Here is a 16,176-nt window from a genome sequence, read left to right as displayed (position 1 = left end):
CAAAATTTACATTACAGTTATTTGGTATTGAAAGCTTCACCATGTTTTACTCAGCTGTGTTGTCGATGTAAAATATGTGGAAATGTGATTATAAGGTCTTAAAAGCTCAGAAACGAACAGTTAATCGCACCCATCACAAAATTGCCATAGGTTGAATTACTTCTCAAAACGACTTCAATGTGACATAGTTGAACACGATGTGCTTCTGTTTACACATTCATGCAATCTCATTTGTCGAAATATTTTCACAAATAAACTTCACGCATTCAATAAAACCATGTCTATTGTCCTTATGCATCTATTTCATTATTATTGTAATGCTGTCACTTTGAGCACTGATGTCTCAGAACCTAGCCTCAATGTCAGTTTAATTTTTTAACCTTAGCTCGATGGGGTGCATATCATCCTCTGATAAACATGAAGAGCCTGTTGGTCACCTGTGATGGTCGGAAAATGCTGCAGAAGTTGTTCGCGCTATTTGGCCAGAAATATGGGTTACATGATCAGGTTACGACTAGATGATTAGACCAGGCTAAAACGAAACAGTAAAGTAGCGAGCATCTATATTCGATAAGGGTTTTTCGGCAAAATCCAAAATGTTGGTCATAAAATAGTACTGCCAGACGTTTTATTGAGCTTTTTATCAGTCTTTCATTTCAGGTAATAACATCGCGTGTCAAAACAATAACCACATCGAGTTGAGTACGTCATCGAAATAAAGGGATTCCAACCTACAGCCGTTTTTATAATTGTTCGTTTTTGAGCTTGTAATCACATTTCCCTATACTTTGCACCTACAACACAGCAGAGTAAAACGTGATGAACCTTTTCATATGAAATAGCTGTAATATGAATTTTGTTGCGAGTAAACCTTTAACAAATACAAACTTAATGGCAGGTATAACAGCTATAAAAGCGGCAGCTAGAGGGATGTTTTAATAAGCGGAAATACATATTTGAGAGGGCCAACAAATACATGGTACATTTGGTACATTTTATAGCGAGGAAGCTTTTTCATGTGAAGGCTCATGCTGTGATCTTATCTGTACTACTAGCCCGCTACTAGTTTTCCAGTCAAGCGGCTGACCAGACACATATTTACAAGTCAAATAGCTCCATCTGCATGCATGAGGAAGTGGTTCTCCCTGACAACCATAGGTAGGTAGGTACAACCATAGAATGGCCCACATTATTAAAGACGTGTCCTAGTGAATGAGTTTTTCTGACAAGTGGCGCAGGTACAGCAGATAGAATGTGTCATATAGCTAAGAGACTTTCATTAGCAAGTGTTTCTCTGTAACAAGTGGTACAGATGCAGCCTGGAGATCATCGCATTATTATAAACATGTTATGTAGTGCAGTGATGCAGGTATTGCAACAAAATGCCTATTATTATTAGAGACATACATGTGCTCTTTACCGAACCTTTTGTCAGCAAAAGTAGATAGATGTTTAGAGGTCATCCCTAACAGCAAACTGAAAATTTGTTTTTTAATGCATCTTACTGAATGTTAGGAAAAGAGCTGACAACTCTTTATATTATATGGTTGTAATTTGTTGATGTTTACAAAGCTCACGGGAATCTTTATTTATAGCCACAATCATACAAATCTAAGTTCTACACGAAGATCTCTAGCAAGACGCTTCAACTAAAATCAATAACTTATATCAATCTTTAAGATTATATTAGATATGATTGTAGTTCAAGCCACTCGAGCTCTAATTGCATCTAACAGACTTCCATCAGTCACAACATAATCACAGAGAAAAAACATCCAAAGCGTACGTACAAGAAATAAAGTTATAAAAAGACAGATTAAAGTAGAAAAGATGGCTGGGAATCATTTGGATGTGCCATATGTTGAGCAGGATAAGACAATTACACGCAAAACATGATTTTATAAGTGAACGTTACTAAATGGTGCAAAAATAAACTTTCCTATTCTAATTGCATGACCTAACAGCACAGCAAAACTTGTGTTGAAGATTGATATTTGCTTGTAACAGTAGCTAGTAACAGCAAGTAGTACTACAGGCCATCTTGTGAAAACAGCTACCATAATGTGATGCTAGAGGTGTATGTCTATTTCTCATGTCTTTGGCATTATATTGCAGCCAGTCGTGTCATGGGTTATGCTTTTGAAAAATTAGTGATTTCTTCTTACTCTCTCTTGTGCTTGCCTCCGTAGTGCATTGTTCAGGCGGTTAGCCCCAGATACCCAAAGCCATTCAGGGAGAATATGTGCAATCCAACCCTATAATAGAGTCACTGCCAAAAATAGAGTAATGAAATCGGACATTATTGATGCTGTCAAGTATCTCTGCAAATTTCCTTAACATTCAAACCAGGTCAAAGAGGAACAGGTGCACCAAAAATCCAATCGTGCAATTATAGTTGACCAATTCAATGAATGTTCATAGATAAATGTTAGTCCACGTATGGCGAAAGTGTCAAAACATAGTTAATGACCGATAGCAAAGAGATTTTAGTAGGAAAGGTGCATTCCAGGATGTAAAGTTTAGAAAACTAGTGTTAACAATAAAATTATCTGTGTGATGCCAGTTTTGTCATTACAATCCATGATAGATGTCCAAAAATATGGATATACTATAAAGAGTGCAGTGGTGATCCATAGGTAAATTCAAATTGCTGATGTGAATTAATCCATCGATGAATCATTCCTCAGTATATCACTGCATCCGGAAACTTGGTGATTTGCTGGAACAATCTTTACTTACTGTTAGCAAAATTGCTTTGCGGGCAAATAAACTTTCTTACAGTACGCTACATTGATGCTAAAATTCAAATGCGCTACATGTGAGAATAGTATGCATAGCTTTGGCCAAGTTAAAATAGAACTTCAAGGCTAAAACGTACCCCCAAATACAGTTAGAACTTTGGCTGCAATGTAAGAATATCTGACAATGAAGTCAGTCCCTTGCCTTGTCCAATCTGACAATTGGGCAGATGTGTTACAGGACTTACATCAACGGAACAAGACAGTATCCTTAGGGCTGATTTACACTAAATCGCTGAATGTCAGTGTTAATCCCACAATACTTCGGCGACCATCTGTGATAAGAATGTTCACTCTATGATAAGAATGTTCACTCTATCATAAACCAATCCACGTTTACATCAGCATATAGTTCGCGGCATAGCGTTCTCATTATATACTGTCACGAAGATGATAAAATACCGCACTTTTCGGACTATAAACCTATGTAATGTATTACATACAACCCTATATATTAAATGTATCACATATCACCTTGTCAAAGTAATACTTTTCATAGACAGAGTTTTATGTAATGTATTACATACAACCCTGTTTATGAAATGTATTACATATCACCCTGCCTGTGTAGTATTTAGATATCACCTTTTCGATGTAATCTATTACATATCGCTCTCTTTAGATAATGTATTACCGTACTTTTCGGACTGTAAACCGCACCCCTATATAAGCCGCATCTGCTTTATTTTCCAAAAAAACGATAATAAAACAATACATAGGCCGCACCTTTGTAAAGTCCGCAGAACTCAGGACAGTGCTTGTTAACACAGCAGCAACTTTGCTGTTTAAAACGGAACAGTGCCTAACGGCATTGTTTCGTATTAACCGACGCTTTTTAACCTAGTGCCTAACAGAACAGTACTGTTAGGCATTGTTTCGTATTTTCTTTCACCGCTAACCGGGCGCACTAACCGGAGAATCTGGTTAATGCGCCTTAGCGGTGAAAGAATAAGTCACAAAATAGCCGCACCCTTATATAAGCCGCATGGCTCAAATCATCAGAAAAAAGTAGCAGCTAATAGTCCAAAAAGTATGGTACTAATCCTGCAGCAACAGTCATGAAAGAAAATTTATGTCAAGCAACCCGCGATTGCCAATCAGTGAAGTATCAGAAAAGTTTGATGGCTGCAATCTTCCCGAAGTATCTAGATTATTTCAACGTTGCTAAGGGTTTACGGTGCACATACATGGCGAATAATCAATAAGAGGACAGCTTCGATACAGTGTGAACCAGCATTTAGATTCATGAAGAGTGACTACGTAAGAAGCTGACTAACCTGTATTGTGTGCAGCCAATAGCCATTGGTTCTCTGGCTGTAGCCGAGTGTCTGTACAGCGTGCCTGGCATAACGTTCAGCACTTGGAATAAAACTACTAGGGCTACGCCAAGCCCGATTGAAGCGCTGCATACGTGCCCCGACGTAGAATGGCATGAGGCATTGCACGGTGATACCTCTAGAGGAGTATTCATACTGGAGGGAACGTGAAAACAGGTCGATGTATGCCTAGAAAACATGCTTGACAAGGAGTATCAGGGATAACAAAAAATTTATCAGAAGTTCTATAATATGATAGCATTAATACATATGACATGAAATTACCAACAAAGATTGAAAACCTTGATCTCTAGAGAGCCACATGCGAGTTCAAGAGGATTTTTATAACCAGGACACTGATATTATTGTCAGATAGCCAGTTAAGGAGCAGGTCAATTTAGTGCAAGCAACAGTGCGAGTCCCGTGAGAAGAAATATTTTCAGGAGTGCTTCTGGACTGAGAGTTTTAAAGCGTGCAGAATAAAAAGAAAAGTAAAAGACATAAAAGTAAACGAATAACAGTGAATACTGCTCCATACTGGTTTACATAAAATCTTTTTCAATAACTAAGTGCAATTTTTTAAAAGATTGAATTGCCGGTAGTCGGGAACAAATGGCAAAAGTTTCGAAGCTTCAACATTCCATCAGAAATGAGCAATGTCCTACATTTACAATAAGAGCAGCTCTGTGTCCTTCACGTGACTCGCTGAAAATATATTAGTGGCTTGTGCCTTGTACGATGTTCCTAATTTGTAGCTCAATAAGGAATCTTCTCATTGACAAACCCTTGAGAATCCCTTGTAAAATGCTATACAATCAAACCTCGACTTATGACCATCTCAACATCAAAGTTTTTGACATAAGACATTGGAAATGTCTTATGTCATTTTCAATGTCATTTCGTACATCCGCAAATGTTTGAGCAAACATTTTCTGGACGCCTGATGCTTTTAAAAACATTGTCACTCAGTAAACATGCAAGCAGTTTTCCTTCACATAGTTTAATTCAACGGTGCTCAAATAACCTTGAACAGTGCTTCATAGCGGTTTTTGATGAATCCACGAAGAATAGTATGGGTGGTACAAGTGGGGAAAAATGTAAGACATTATTTAGAATTGAAAGGAAAATTATCGAATAACCTGAGAAGGCATTTCCAGATCAATTCCTTAAAAATATTTAAAACTGTCAGTTATCGCAGATAAGAAAGTGATGAGGAAAGAAAGTGTGAAGCGAGTGAAAGACCTAGACATAATAATTAAAAATTAAATTTAAAAAAGGTCAAATATAAAAGCAATAAAATACAAATAAATTATAGTGATTTAAAGCACACATAGTTTAAGCTAGGCTAGCTCTGCATCCCTATCAACACCTCCACCTACACATTGTCCGTCTCTTGTGTACCGAAGTAACGCCTCAATTGGCCTGTCACTAACAACATGCGAAGTGACAATAAAAGCCTCTTCATATATTATTACTTCATATATTTAGTTTCTCATTGGTTTAACTCACAGATAGCTATATAAAATAATTGGTTTTAATCTTACAATTACCTGAAACATTTATCATCAAGCTTTTGAGCAGTGGAACAAATAAAGCCAAGTGCAATTTACTATTCTACAAATAGCAGCTACACCATATGATGGCTTAGACATAGATGTACAAACCAAATATCGAAACAGGTCAGCTTGATAGGTCGAGGTTTGACAACATATAACAGATGGCAAGGTAATATGGTCTAAGAGTATAGGACTCACCTTGGTGGCAGCGTAAACAGCTAACTGCGGCGTCGGCCGAGAACAGCTGCCGGCAGCAATATTCACAATAGCTCCCTTCCCTCTCTCAACCATCTGTGGCAAGACAATGTGAGTCATCTGCAAGGGAAGGAAGACAAAGATACACAAGTATGTCCATTAAAGGTGAACTTACACCATTGAAATGATGCCAATGAAAATTATATCAATAAAAAGCCAAGACATCAAGCTTCAACTTGATATAGTTTGTGTCTTTGTATTGTAGACCCAGTCAAGGCGTAATAGTTTGAATGAGATCCTAGTTAAGATTCAAGTGAAAGCGCGATTATGATATCTATGGTTACATTTCGGCAAATAATCCGACAGAATAAAGACGCGTAACGCTGAAACTTAAACAAAATGGCCGATATCATAACTGAAAGAGGCAGGTAGATGCGCAACTAGTGACATCATTTGGCACATATTTTGCTTCTAAGGGTTTTAACAGTGATCAGGTTTTGTCGATTTAAATCGTGAAACATCTTGGAAGTCAGATCACCTCAAATGTAAAAAATCACAAATGATAGAAAAATATTGTTAATTTCTGATTTAAATCTATTAGAATTTTGTATAAGTTCATTTTTAAATTGTGAAAGGAGAGACGAAGTGTGCCGGCAGCTTCTGTTAAATTAAGTAAGACTCGTGGCAAAGTGAGCAGAAAATGATCAGTATTTTATAATCGGCTGGAAATGCTCTGGTGAAACAATAGAATGAAACAATAGAGTGAAACAATAGAGTGAAACAACAGAGTGAAACAAAAGAATGAAAGCAGAAAACTGTAAGATTCAGACGCTTGAACATGCTGTAATGATGCCTTTTACAAGTGATACTTTCAAGCAATAACAATATCACAAATAATTCTTGAATATCTATTTATTCTTTGACAATATACAACATTTGTAGATTTTCTTCTCCTGAAAGCTTAGTCTAGTAAAACTCACCATAGTTGTCGCCGCTATGTTGACGTTCACCATCTGCCAAAGTTTCTAAAACACAACCAAACATAACAGCTACCTAAGGATACAGTCTAGTGTACTAAGCCGATGATAATACACAGACACGTCTAGTCCAGAGATGAAACAGCTTCAACAAAAAGAGGCCATGAACTGATGTGATGGGCAAAGGGAAGCCTACACATATTTCTAAATTCCTCCCACCGCAGTTATTAGCGAGCTGAACACATAAAGATACGTGTTGCAGGCAAACTAATGTACTTACCTCAACAGAGACATCGAGGAAGTACTGCGGATAATCGTACATGACTCCGACATTGTTAACCAGAATGGCGATGTCCTTAGAATCGAGTTCTTCTTTCAGTTCTGTGTACTTTGTCTCATCTCCGTCAAATGTGAGGGCGATGAAATCCACTTGCACTCCAAACCTTTCATCTGAAGACAAAGCAAAATTTGGTAAAATGGTGAGAATCATGAAATAGGTCATAATATGAGATCTAAGCAAAACCGTTCTCACACCAATGGCCATATACCTGACACCTGACACCCTATCAGTCAAATGGCTTTAACAAATTAACAAATTCTTAATAGAATGGAATAAGAGACAACTGTCTACATAACTAAAGATGGAGCAGGAAATAACGCAAATATTTTTATTTACTACAATAATGTTCAACTAATTATATTCTGAAGCAGTATATTTTTTCACTCCACAATAATAATAATAATAATGTTGTGAGAAAGAAATAAGCCAATCATTGAGGAGATGAAAGAATCCCAAACCTTACCAGAGTCGACAGCCTTTGAAGGTATTTTTATGAACAAAAAGGACTAAATTCAGAATGCAAGTCAATTCGTATTCACTTTCAGAAATTACTTGTAAAGGGAAGCATTGTACTATTCTTCCAACTAATCTCTTGTTTTAAACAGCTGAAAGCAAAAACACAACATCAATTTATTAATTATTTGTAGATATGTTTAAAAACTTGTGACTAAATAAAAACGATTAGCAAATGGGTTATGACGAGCACAGACTCACGGTTACAAACAATGGAAATAAAAGACGAGTGACATAATGCTGTTACAGTAAGTGCCACGTACTTATCTGAATAGCAGTGTTCTGTAGTTTATTTGCATCTCTGCTGATCAACACGAGGTTCATTCCTCTTAGAGCAAGCTGCTCAGCGTAAGCCTTGCCAATTCCATCTGAACTACCAGTTACCACTGCAAGCATTGCTACATAGTTGAAGAACCTAATTGAGTCACATTTCACGCCCTGATCTCTCCAGCCAGCTATAATTGACAGCAGGCACCATTCCAACTTGTGACAGCACAGATTATGCTTTTTGACACATAAGGGTTTGCACTTATATTTATAATTGGGAATTGTCTTAAATAGAACAGTAACATAGGATTTACAAGATTTAACTTACTACTGGCAATTTAAAGTTTGCAACTCATACTTCTGATAACATGGATGCGAATGACTGAATACAGCATAATATCAGACGCATCAGTTATTAAACCATGATAAGGATCATATTCTTTTCAGTTTGACTATAAAATTACAGAAAATGTGTTTTCGACTATCTGCAGAAAGGCAGTCAATCGGTAAACTCTCATCCATCGAATTAACCATCAATCATTAACTCCCAATTCAATGAAAAAGAAAATGAACCTTAAATTTAAATTACAACTCAAAGACAAAACACAATGCAGTAAAAATGCCAAACAAAGGTATTTAACAAAAGCATTTCACACTCTCGATACTCCATAGTAAGTCGCAGGAAACTTCAACAAGTGAACCGTCAAACTTAGCCGCACATCCATTTGAATGGAACCATTCTCCAGGAGTGGCGAAAAAGTGTACCTGGCATTATTTATAATAAAGAAGTAAGCCTACTACATTATGTTACTAGAATTACTATAGAGTTCGCATTCTAAATGTACCAACTAAATGAAATAAAAATGCAATATGTGGCGCTGATATGGAAAACCAAACTGGATGAGCTTGTGAACTCTATAGAAGCTGTGAATCAACCCTTGGCCCAATCAAATGTGAATAAACACCAATACAGATGTAAAACTGCAGTCTGTGCACTGTTACAGACGCAACTTTTGGATTTAAAAAACTGCTAGTCCAATTTTTAGCATTTTATGCGACAAGCTCTATAAAGTTTAATTAGTATAAAATGATAAATGGCTCAATCAATGTAAAAGAAAACATTTAACAACCAAACAAAAAAGAAGCCATGCTGGAAGATATCTGCAGTAATGTTGTACATATCTTCAAATGTGTTTGCTTTTGAAGCTAAAACTCCAACTACTCCCTTTCCTGGTAATTTTTACTTTTATTTCACCTTTTTTCAAGTTACAATTTACTGCACGATATAAAAAATTTGTTATTAATAAAATCTATATCCTGTTCGTTCATCATTTCTCTATTTAACATTTTGATTAGTGTTTATCTGCAAAATCTACATTAATTCAGTTTAGGCATAAATGTCCTTACAGAGTGTGACAAAGTGTGTGATAAGCCAACCAATAGGATATGCTCTCAGAGTCGAAAACCTTTCTTAGAAAACCTGGTCAGGAGCAGAATTGGTGCCAAGCTGCAATTAGTGTGATTCATAAATATAATTTAGTCATTTTTGTCGATGCTGGACCTATAACCGCCCATTATGGTTGACCGGTGACACTTGCAGATGAAGTCCCCGGCAAACATTGTTGCCCAGCTACAAAGTATTATGAGAGAGAAAGAGAAGTTTGATAAGGAGGTTGTAGAAGAACTCAGCAGCGTTCATGTAGGCAACTGATGAACAGTTAGCTGATGACTCAAAAATGTTTGCAATAGAACCAGAGGACAACCAAAACGATTTGCAGAGAAAGAGTTGCCACTTTTGACTTCTGGAAAGTATAGAAAGAAAAATTCCAACCCCTCCAGTTAATCTTTGTAGTAAGAATGGTGGATGTTTGCTGTCAACAAATGACTGGCTGATGAAACTGGTGAAAGCTATCACATCATTAGTGAGAAAATGTGGGTAAAACCTGCCCCCTCTGTACAAAGCAGTAAACATTGGAGAGCCCCAATGCTTTGTCTAAGCGCATATGTTTAGATGGCACACCAGGGCATGTGAAACATGTCAAGAAAAGTTGCCGTTGTTGCAACTAGGACTCAACTTAATTTCCTTCAGACAAATTTAAATCACTTTAAAATACAAGCACCGCCACAAATAGAGATTAAATAAATGATTATGCCCAAGATGAAGGATCTATAAAAACAGCAGCTCGGGTCAGTTTTAAGACACTACAATGAACTACACTAATATTATCATACATGTAAAGGTGATATATTTTGCATTAAACCTTCTGTAATTGTTTTTATGTAATTGCTGATATTCCCTAAAGGCTATCAAAGAAAATTTGTTATCAAACCCTATGAATTAATTAGGTGTTAAGTATTTGAATCGGTATCGGCCAAACTTTTCTTAAAAAATCTGAAACTTCAGATACGTTTTACAGATCAACTATTGAGCAAAAAGAGTATTTTAGAATGCTACACTGATAAAGATCATCAACTGCAAGTTCCTTACTTTTATCTAATGAATCCACACTCTTTATTTCATGTCTATAGGGTGATCAACATCAACACAGCTGTGGAACCTTTTTGCTTTAGTCAGGACGTGATCACAAAATGTGTTATTTCCCAATTACAGCGATGGAATTTATTACAGCCAATCCCGAACAAGATAACAAAGAGAAACAAGAATGCAGTGTAATATTTCGGTTTACTAGCATTACGAAAGTAATTTAAGCAGTAATTTAATTTAAACTATCTTTCTCTTGATCCTGACAATACATAGCTTGTTTGTTGGGTTGTTCTCGTTTGGTTGTGTTGTGAATGTAATTTGATCTTCTCTTCTATTATAGTATTTATTTACACATTGTCTTTTGAAGTTTGTCTAAATAATTATGGTCCTACAGATCATTTGGTGAGTTAGTTCTTTTGAGTGAACCATTACAGGTCTTACTAAAAATTAAAAAACCGGTGTTCTTTCACAAGTGCTGCTAACGTTGTTGGTGTTTTCATTAACAACAATAAATAAATACAAACAAATAAATCCATTAATATTTATATAATAAAATGAACAATTATCTATGAACACAAAAGATCTGAATTGGTATCGGAATCAGATTATTTTTCAATAAGAATCGGTATATCGGATCGGTTTCTAAATCGGCTGGTAAATTTAGAATCGGGGCAACTCTAGTTAATTCGCTCCTGTGTTGGTATTAGTCAAAATTATATATACCTACTGTACTTACTATAAATTAGTAACAAATTAGTATATTAACCTTAGCAACTATATTTAACTTATAGTTAACCTAATAACTCTAGCTTAGTTGAAATGGTAATCATTTTTATACTTCTTTTAAAGTCGTTGTCAAACCTAGGACTCATGGTTAACGAATTAAAATTATATATGTAGTTATATAGTTATATATGTATAATGAATTAAATTTATAATAAATATTATATTAAACGCTAAAATGCACAATAGATTTACACTTTCGTTTGTATTTTCACTAATATTTGTTTCACTTACACAATATCAAGCATTTACAACACACGAAGAAGCATGCCGAACTGAGAGCGAGCATTATTTCTTTTTCATGCATAGTGGGAAGAATTTTGACAAATAGCATATTTACATCTTTATTATTCCGACATATTCAGCAAACCGACTGCCAAATTTAAACTTTGAGAGAATTTTTGTTGATATCGTATGGCGAAAAAATGTTGTATGGCGGGGGTGACAAATCATAGTGTTCCAGATGTTAAATAAACAAACTGTATAACATGGAAACCGTAACCCGGGGTGCACTGTACATTTGGTTCAGTGCACTAATACATGTACTGTGAGAATACAACTTATATACAATTGGCAATGAAGATATTTTAGCTGCACAGTTCTACACTACTTCAGTGCTCTGCGTGTAGATACAGTTTCAAGCCAAGTATCCTATCATTGTACATGATAGAATTTTGTTAAAATGTCACAAGTGTTTTGTGCAAACTCCCTTCAGTCAACATGGCTAGTTAAACTGTTTAACCATTCACCAAACGGTTAACTATCAAACCTCTCAAACTATATTGATAGACAATGGGCCACAGTTCGTCTCCAAAAAGTTTGATGAGTTCTGTACCATGTATGGCGTCAAACAAATCACATTCCCATCATTCCCTCAGCGTCATATGGTGAAGCTTAAGTTTGTCCGGTCATTGAAGCGCTATGTTGAAAAGCATTGCACTAGAGGGAAGACTATAAAAGCAGCTCTTCAGAGGTTTCTCACTACATACAGACACATACAGTCATATCCAAATGTAGACTGGAAATTTTCAGCTGAAGCGTTAAATACATGTAAAAGTAGAGATAGCTGATCAATCTAAGCTTGCGGATAAATCTGAAATGTCTACTAAACTATTTCTGTACAATGTGGACTCATTGGTGTATACAAGAAACTGCAAGTCAGAAGTTAAGTGGGTTTCAAACTTCCAGGGAAAGTGATCAATAGACTTGTTGATATGTACGATTGTTGATTTCTGTACGAACTGACAGAGGTGTTTGAAAACGTCATGGTAACTAGTTGCAAGTGGGACTACAGCTGAAGAGTAAAATAGCCAATGACAAATTGATATTCAAAGACAATAGTGGACAATGAGTTCAACCAAACTCATCAAAATCTCCAGTGGCAGATTTATGATACCTAGTGCGTAACCTTTAACACAAAATGTGTTAAAGGTATGAAACGTATTTAAATTTTATCAATGTTTATACTCATGGCTTGAGTAGACCTACTGCCATTTCATTGCACAATCACTTTCCTTTAGAGGTTCAATGCAGGAGGCATTCTGACTCAGCATTGTATGCTTAGAGTAGCATAGATTCTGGCATGCAAGTCAACCTGGCATATAAGTCAAGGTGTACCTGTTTGACACGTACCTGCCATATAAGTCAACCCCCTTTTCTGGCTGGAATAGCTTGATCACTATTAGTTCAATCGGCATCAAAGGCGGGCGATGTGTAGCTGAAGAAATTGCATTTCGAAACGCCATCAGAAAAAATGCCCATGTTTTTGATGCCATCGGCAATACAACCATTAAAAAAGAATGAGTGAAGGCAGTTTTGGTGAAGACCCTGGGCAGGAAAAACAGCACTTCACTATTGTATTGGCCCACCTCACCAATAAAATGAAACTGCCACCTCTGATTATATGTATTTAACAGAAAAGCAACACCGCAACACAGATTTCTGTCAAGAATTGTGATCTATGTACAAAAAAAGATGAATGGCCGTAGATGTGTAAAATGGATTACCAAAATGTGGGCTTGTAGTCTGATACTACGAAGAAAGCATTAAAGGTTGACTTGCAACAAAATTCACATTACAGTTATTTGGTATCAAAAGATTCACCATGTCTCACTCTGTTGCGTTGTAAGTGCCAAATATGTGGAAATGTGATTACAAGCTCTTAAAAGCTCAAAAATGAAAAGCCGCCGTAGATTGGAATCTCTTTATTTCGATGACGTAACTACGAAATTTGGTTATCGTTTTGTCACGTATATTCTCCCATGAATTGAAAGGCCAATACAAAGCTCGATATAACACTTATCGTAGTACTAGTTTATGACAAACACTTCGGGTTTTACCGAAGACCCCGTATCAAATATATATGCTCGCTACTTTACAGTTTTGTTTCGGCATTATTCAATCGTCAAGTCGTAATCTGATCATGTGACCCAATACTTCGCAAATAATTTTTGCAGCACTTTTCGATTATCACAGGTGACCAACAGGCTCGTCATGATTATCAGACAATGATATGTACTCATTCGAGGAAAGGTTAAAAAGTTTAACAATTTTTTACGGTAAGTTATAAGATATCAGTGCTAAAAGTGACAGCATTACGATGACGATAAAATAGACGCGTAACATCAATAGACATAGTTTTATTGAATGCGTGAAGTATATTTGTGAAAATATTTCGACGAATAAGGTTGCAAGAAAGTGTAAACAGAAACCATCTCTCACAACTACATCACATTTGAGCCGTTTTGGAAAGGGAATCCAAACTACAGCGGTCTCGTGTGGCTGCGATTTTTTATTCGTTTTTGAGCTTTTAAGAGCTTGTAATCACATTTCCACATATTTTGCACCTACAACACAACAGAGTAAGACATGGTGAATCTTTTCATATCAAATAAGGGTAATGTGAATTTTGTTGCAAGTCAACCTTTAAATTAAAAAAAACACGTTATTCCAGAAGAGAATACTAGCGATGACAATTTGAATAGTGAAGAATTAGACTTTGGGATCTGTGTTGGAAATGGGATCTCATGTTGAATATGACTGCTAATATTTTACTATTATAATGGCAGAGGGCCGTGACCAGGGCAGCGGTGATTGACCTTCTGGCCACCACCACCGGGCCCGAGCCTTCCGGCCACAGGAGAAGGCTCAGTCACCATTGAGGACGCCCGGACCACCGAGAAAACCGAATGTAAAATAATGAGAAAAGTGAACGAAGCCTAACAAGAAAAAGCACATACAGCGCCTCCTACCGAGCCTCGATCGAGTTCTTAGCCCTGAAGTCAGCTAGGCAGGCACGCTTCCGCCACAAATCCTTATATGTTATATTATGTAATTTTGATTTGCGATGGCTTTGTGAATCCTGAATTTTACTAGAATACATGTCATGAAAAATGTAATCACTGTATAAGTCAAGGATAAATTTCAAGCTTGAAATGTTGCATGAAGCTTTCGATTTGAATGCTAAAACTTACGGTAATTAGTGACAGTTGCTGCTACACCACCTAACTGGTTAGCCATGTATGTTTCTGTTCTCATTCACTCTAGTTTGCAATAAAGACTAATCCAGAGGTTAACTTGGATTAACTGATATATACATTTGCACCGCATACATGACATTTACAAGACATTCAAAGGTTGTTTGCCAAAAGAAACAGAAAAGTGATACGCCTCAAAATTGGTGAAGCAGTACCAGCTGTTGGTACCAATATAAAGATATAAGCGGAACAGTGCACAAGGATGACAATAACCTTAACAATAAACAACGGGGCAAAAGACAATTTCTTATCATTTGACAACTGGATGGAGATGGATGTCCAACATTTTGCGTCGCCATCATTCTCAATCCAACTTTTATTGAAAATAGCAGATGTTTGGCTGGTCGTGTATGAGCAATCTATATTCTAACTCATTGGCCTATGTATTATTGTTTGCCTCTAATTTTAATGCGTTTTTGCCAAGTGTATCATTAAGGAGTAGTAGATACTATGGTGAGTTCAAGTTAGGATAGAGTCCCTAGACCACCCGTAGGTGAAAGTGGAGACCCTCAGACTCGTAGAAGTATCAACTAAAATATTCGCATTTATCTGGTTGTTTCTACTATAAAACTGTTAAAATACGCATTTGGGTTAGATGAGATAGCTATTGGCTGGCCCTGACATTTTGTGCGAATGCCAGTACATTCATCATTAAAACATTGCTCAAGAAAATCATCAAGTTTTTAGAAAGAGGCGTTTTCAAACTGTATTATGTTATGAAAGGTCTTGACCCTCTGAATTTTTCTACGATTCTGCAATGAATTAAGTCTCAACAATTCCTTCTTTTGGGTAACACCCTCTCCCCCCTCCCCAGACCCTTGTTTTGTATCAGCTCAAGTGATTGAATAAGAGATTTCAGGCTGGGGTCCCACACCTCTAATGTAAATTCCAGTTTAGGCCGACAAAAGGTTGTATATGCCAGCAGCTTTATTTGAGGCGGATTGAAGAGTCATGCAGTTTGTGAGATTGAAGAGTCATGCAGTTTGGTACTGCGTGACTCCCAAAACGCCAGTTGCTAGTATGTTTACATTTAAATAACTCATCACACTGTGAGTCGTCTAAGTGGCATTTAAAAAGTCAAAAAATTATTTGAGGAAATTAAATTGCTGATCGACTTATTCTTACCTGCCCATTTACCGCCGTATAATTTGGCGATATCACGAGAACCAACTCTAGAAATTATGTACGTTTTAGTAAAGTCCGACAAAACTAATGCACTTGTAAGTAACTTTCGTGATATAAGATATATTCCAACAAATGCAAAGGCATCGTTTATTGATTTCAATTCATCCGAAAGGTAATTGATAAACACTTGAAAACTGTCGGCATTCATACCGGAAGCATGACACACCTAACAAACCTTTTATAACAAAGAGTTCAATAATTTGCCGAAGAGTCCAATATGTGCAT

General features: G+C 36.5%; 1 protein-coding gene across 1 annotated transcript; it reads right to left on the bottom strand.

Moving 5' to 3' along the window:
• Positions 1 to 1,587: 1,587 nt before the first annotated feature.
• LOC137386923 (inactive hydroxysteroid dehydrogenase-like protein 1) lies at positions 1,588 to 16,103 on the bottom strand. Its single transcript, XM_068073151.1, has 7 exons — positions 15,892 to 16,103; positions 7,959 to 8,081; positions 7,123 to 7,292; positions 6,846 to 6,890; positions 5,869 to 5,985; positions 4,076 to 4,303; positions 1,588 to 2,255 (listed from the first exon to the last, which is right to left on the bottom strand). The coding sequence occupies exons 1-7, from the start codon at positions 16,097 to 16,099 to the stop codon at positions 2,148 to 2,150; spliced, it is 999 nt and encodes a 332-aa protein (XP_067929252.1). The 5' UTR covers positions 16,100 to 16,103; the 3' UTR covers positions 1,588 to 2,147.
• Positions 16,104 to 16,176: the final 73 nt, after the last annotated feature.

This window comes from Watersipora subatra, chromosome 2, assembly GCF_963576615.1.
Source record: "Watersipora subatra chromosome 2, tzWatSuba1.1, whole genome shotgun sequence".
Classification (NCBI taxonomy): domain Eukaryota; kingdom Metazoa; phylum Bryozoa; class Gymnolaemata; order Cheilostomatida; family Watersiporidae; genus Watersipora; species Watersipora subatra.
Note: the sequence above shows the minus strand (reverse complement) of the source record. Positions and strands in the feature narration are given on the sequence as shown.

What these genes read in the sequence shown, in the direction of transcription:
- LOC137386923 (XM_068073151.1), bottom strand. Translation starts at nt 16,099, where the DNA reads ATGAATGCCGACAGTTTTCAAGTGTTTATCAATTACCTTTCGGATGAA. An exon ending in GAACACTGCTATTCAGATAA is followed by an intron (nt 7,293 to 7,958) that starts GTACGTGGCACT and finishes CTTTGTCTTCAG; the next exon opens with ATGAAAGGTTTGGAGTGCAA. An exon ending in ACATAGCGGCGACAACTATG is followed by an intron (nt 5,986 to 6,845) that starts GTGAGTTTTACT and finishes CTTCCCTTGCAG; the next exon opens with ATGACTCACATTGTCTTGCC.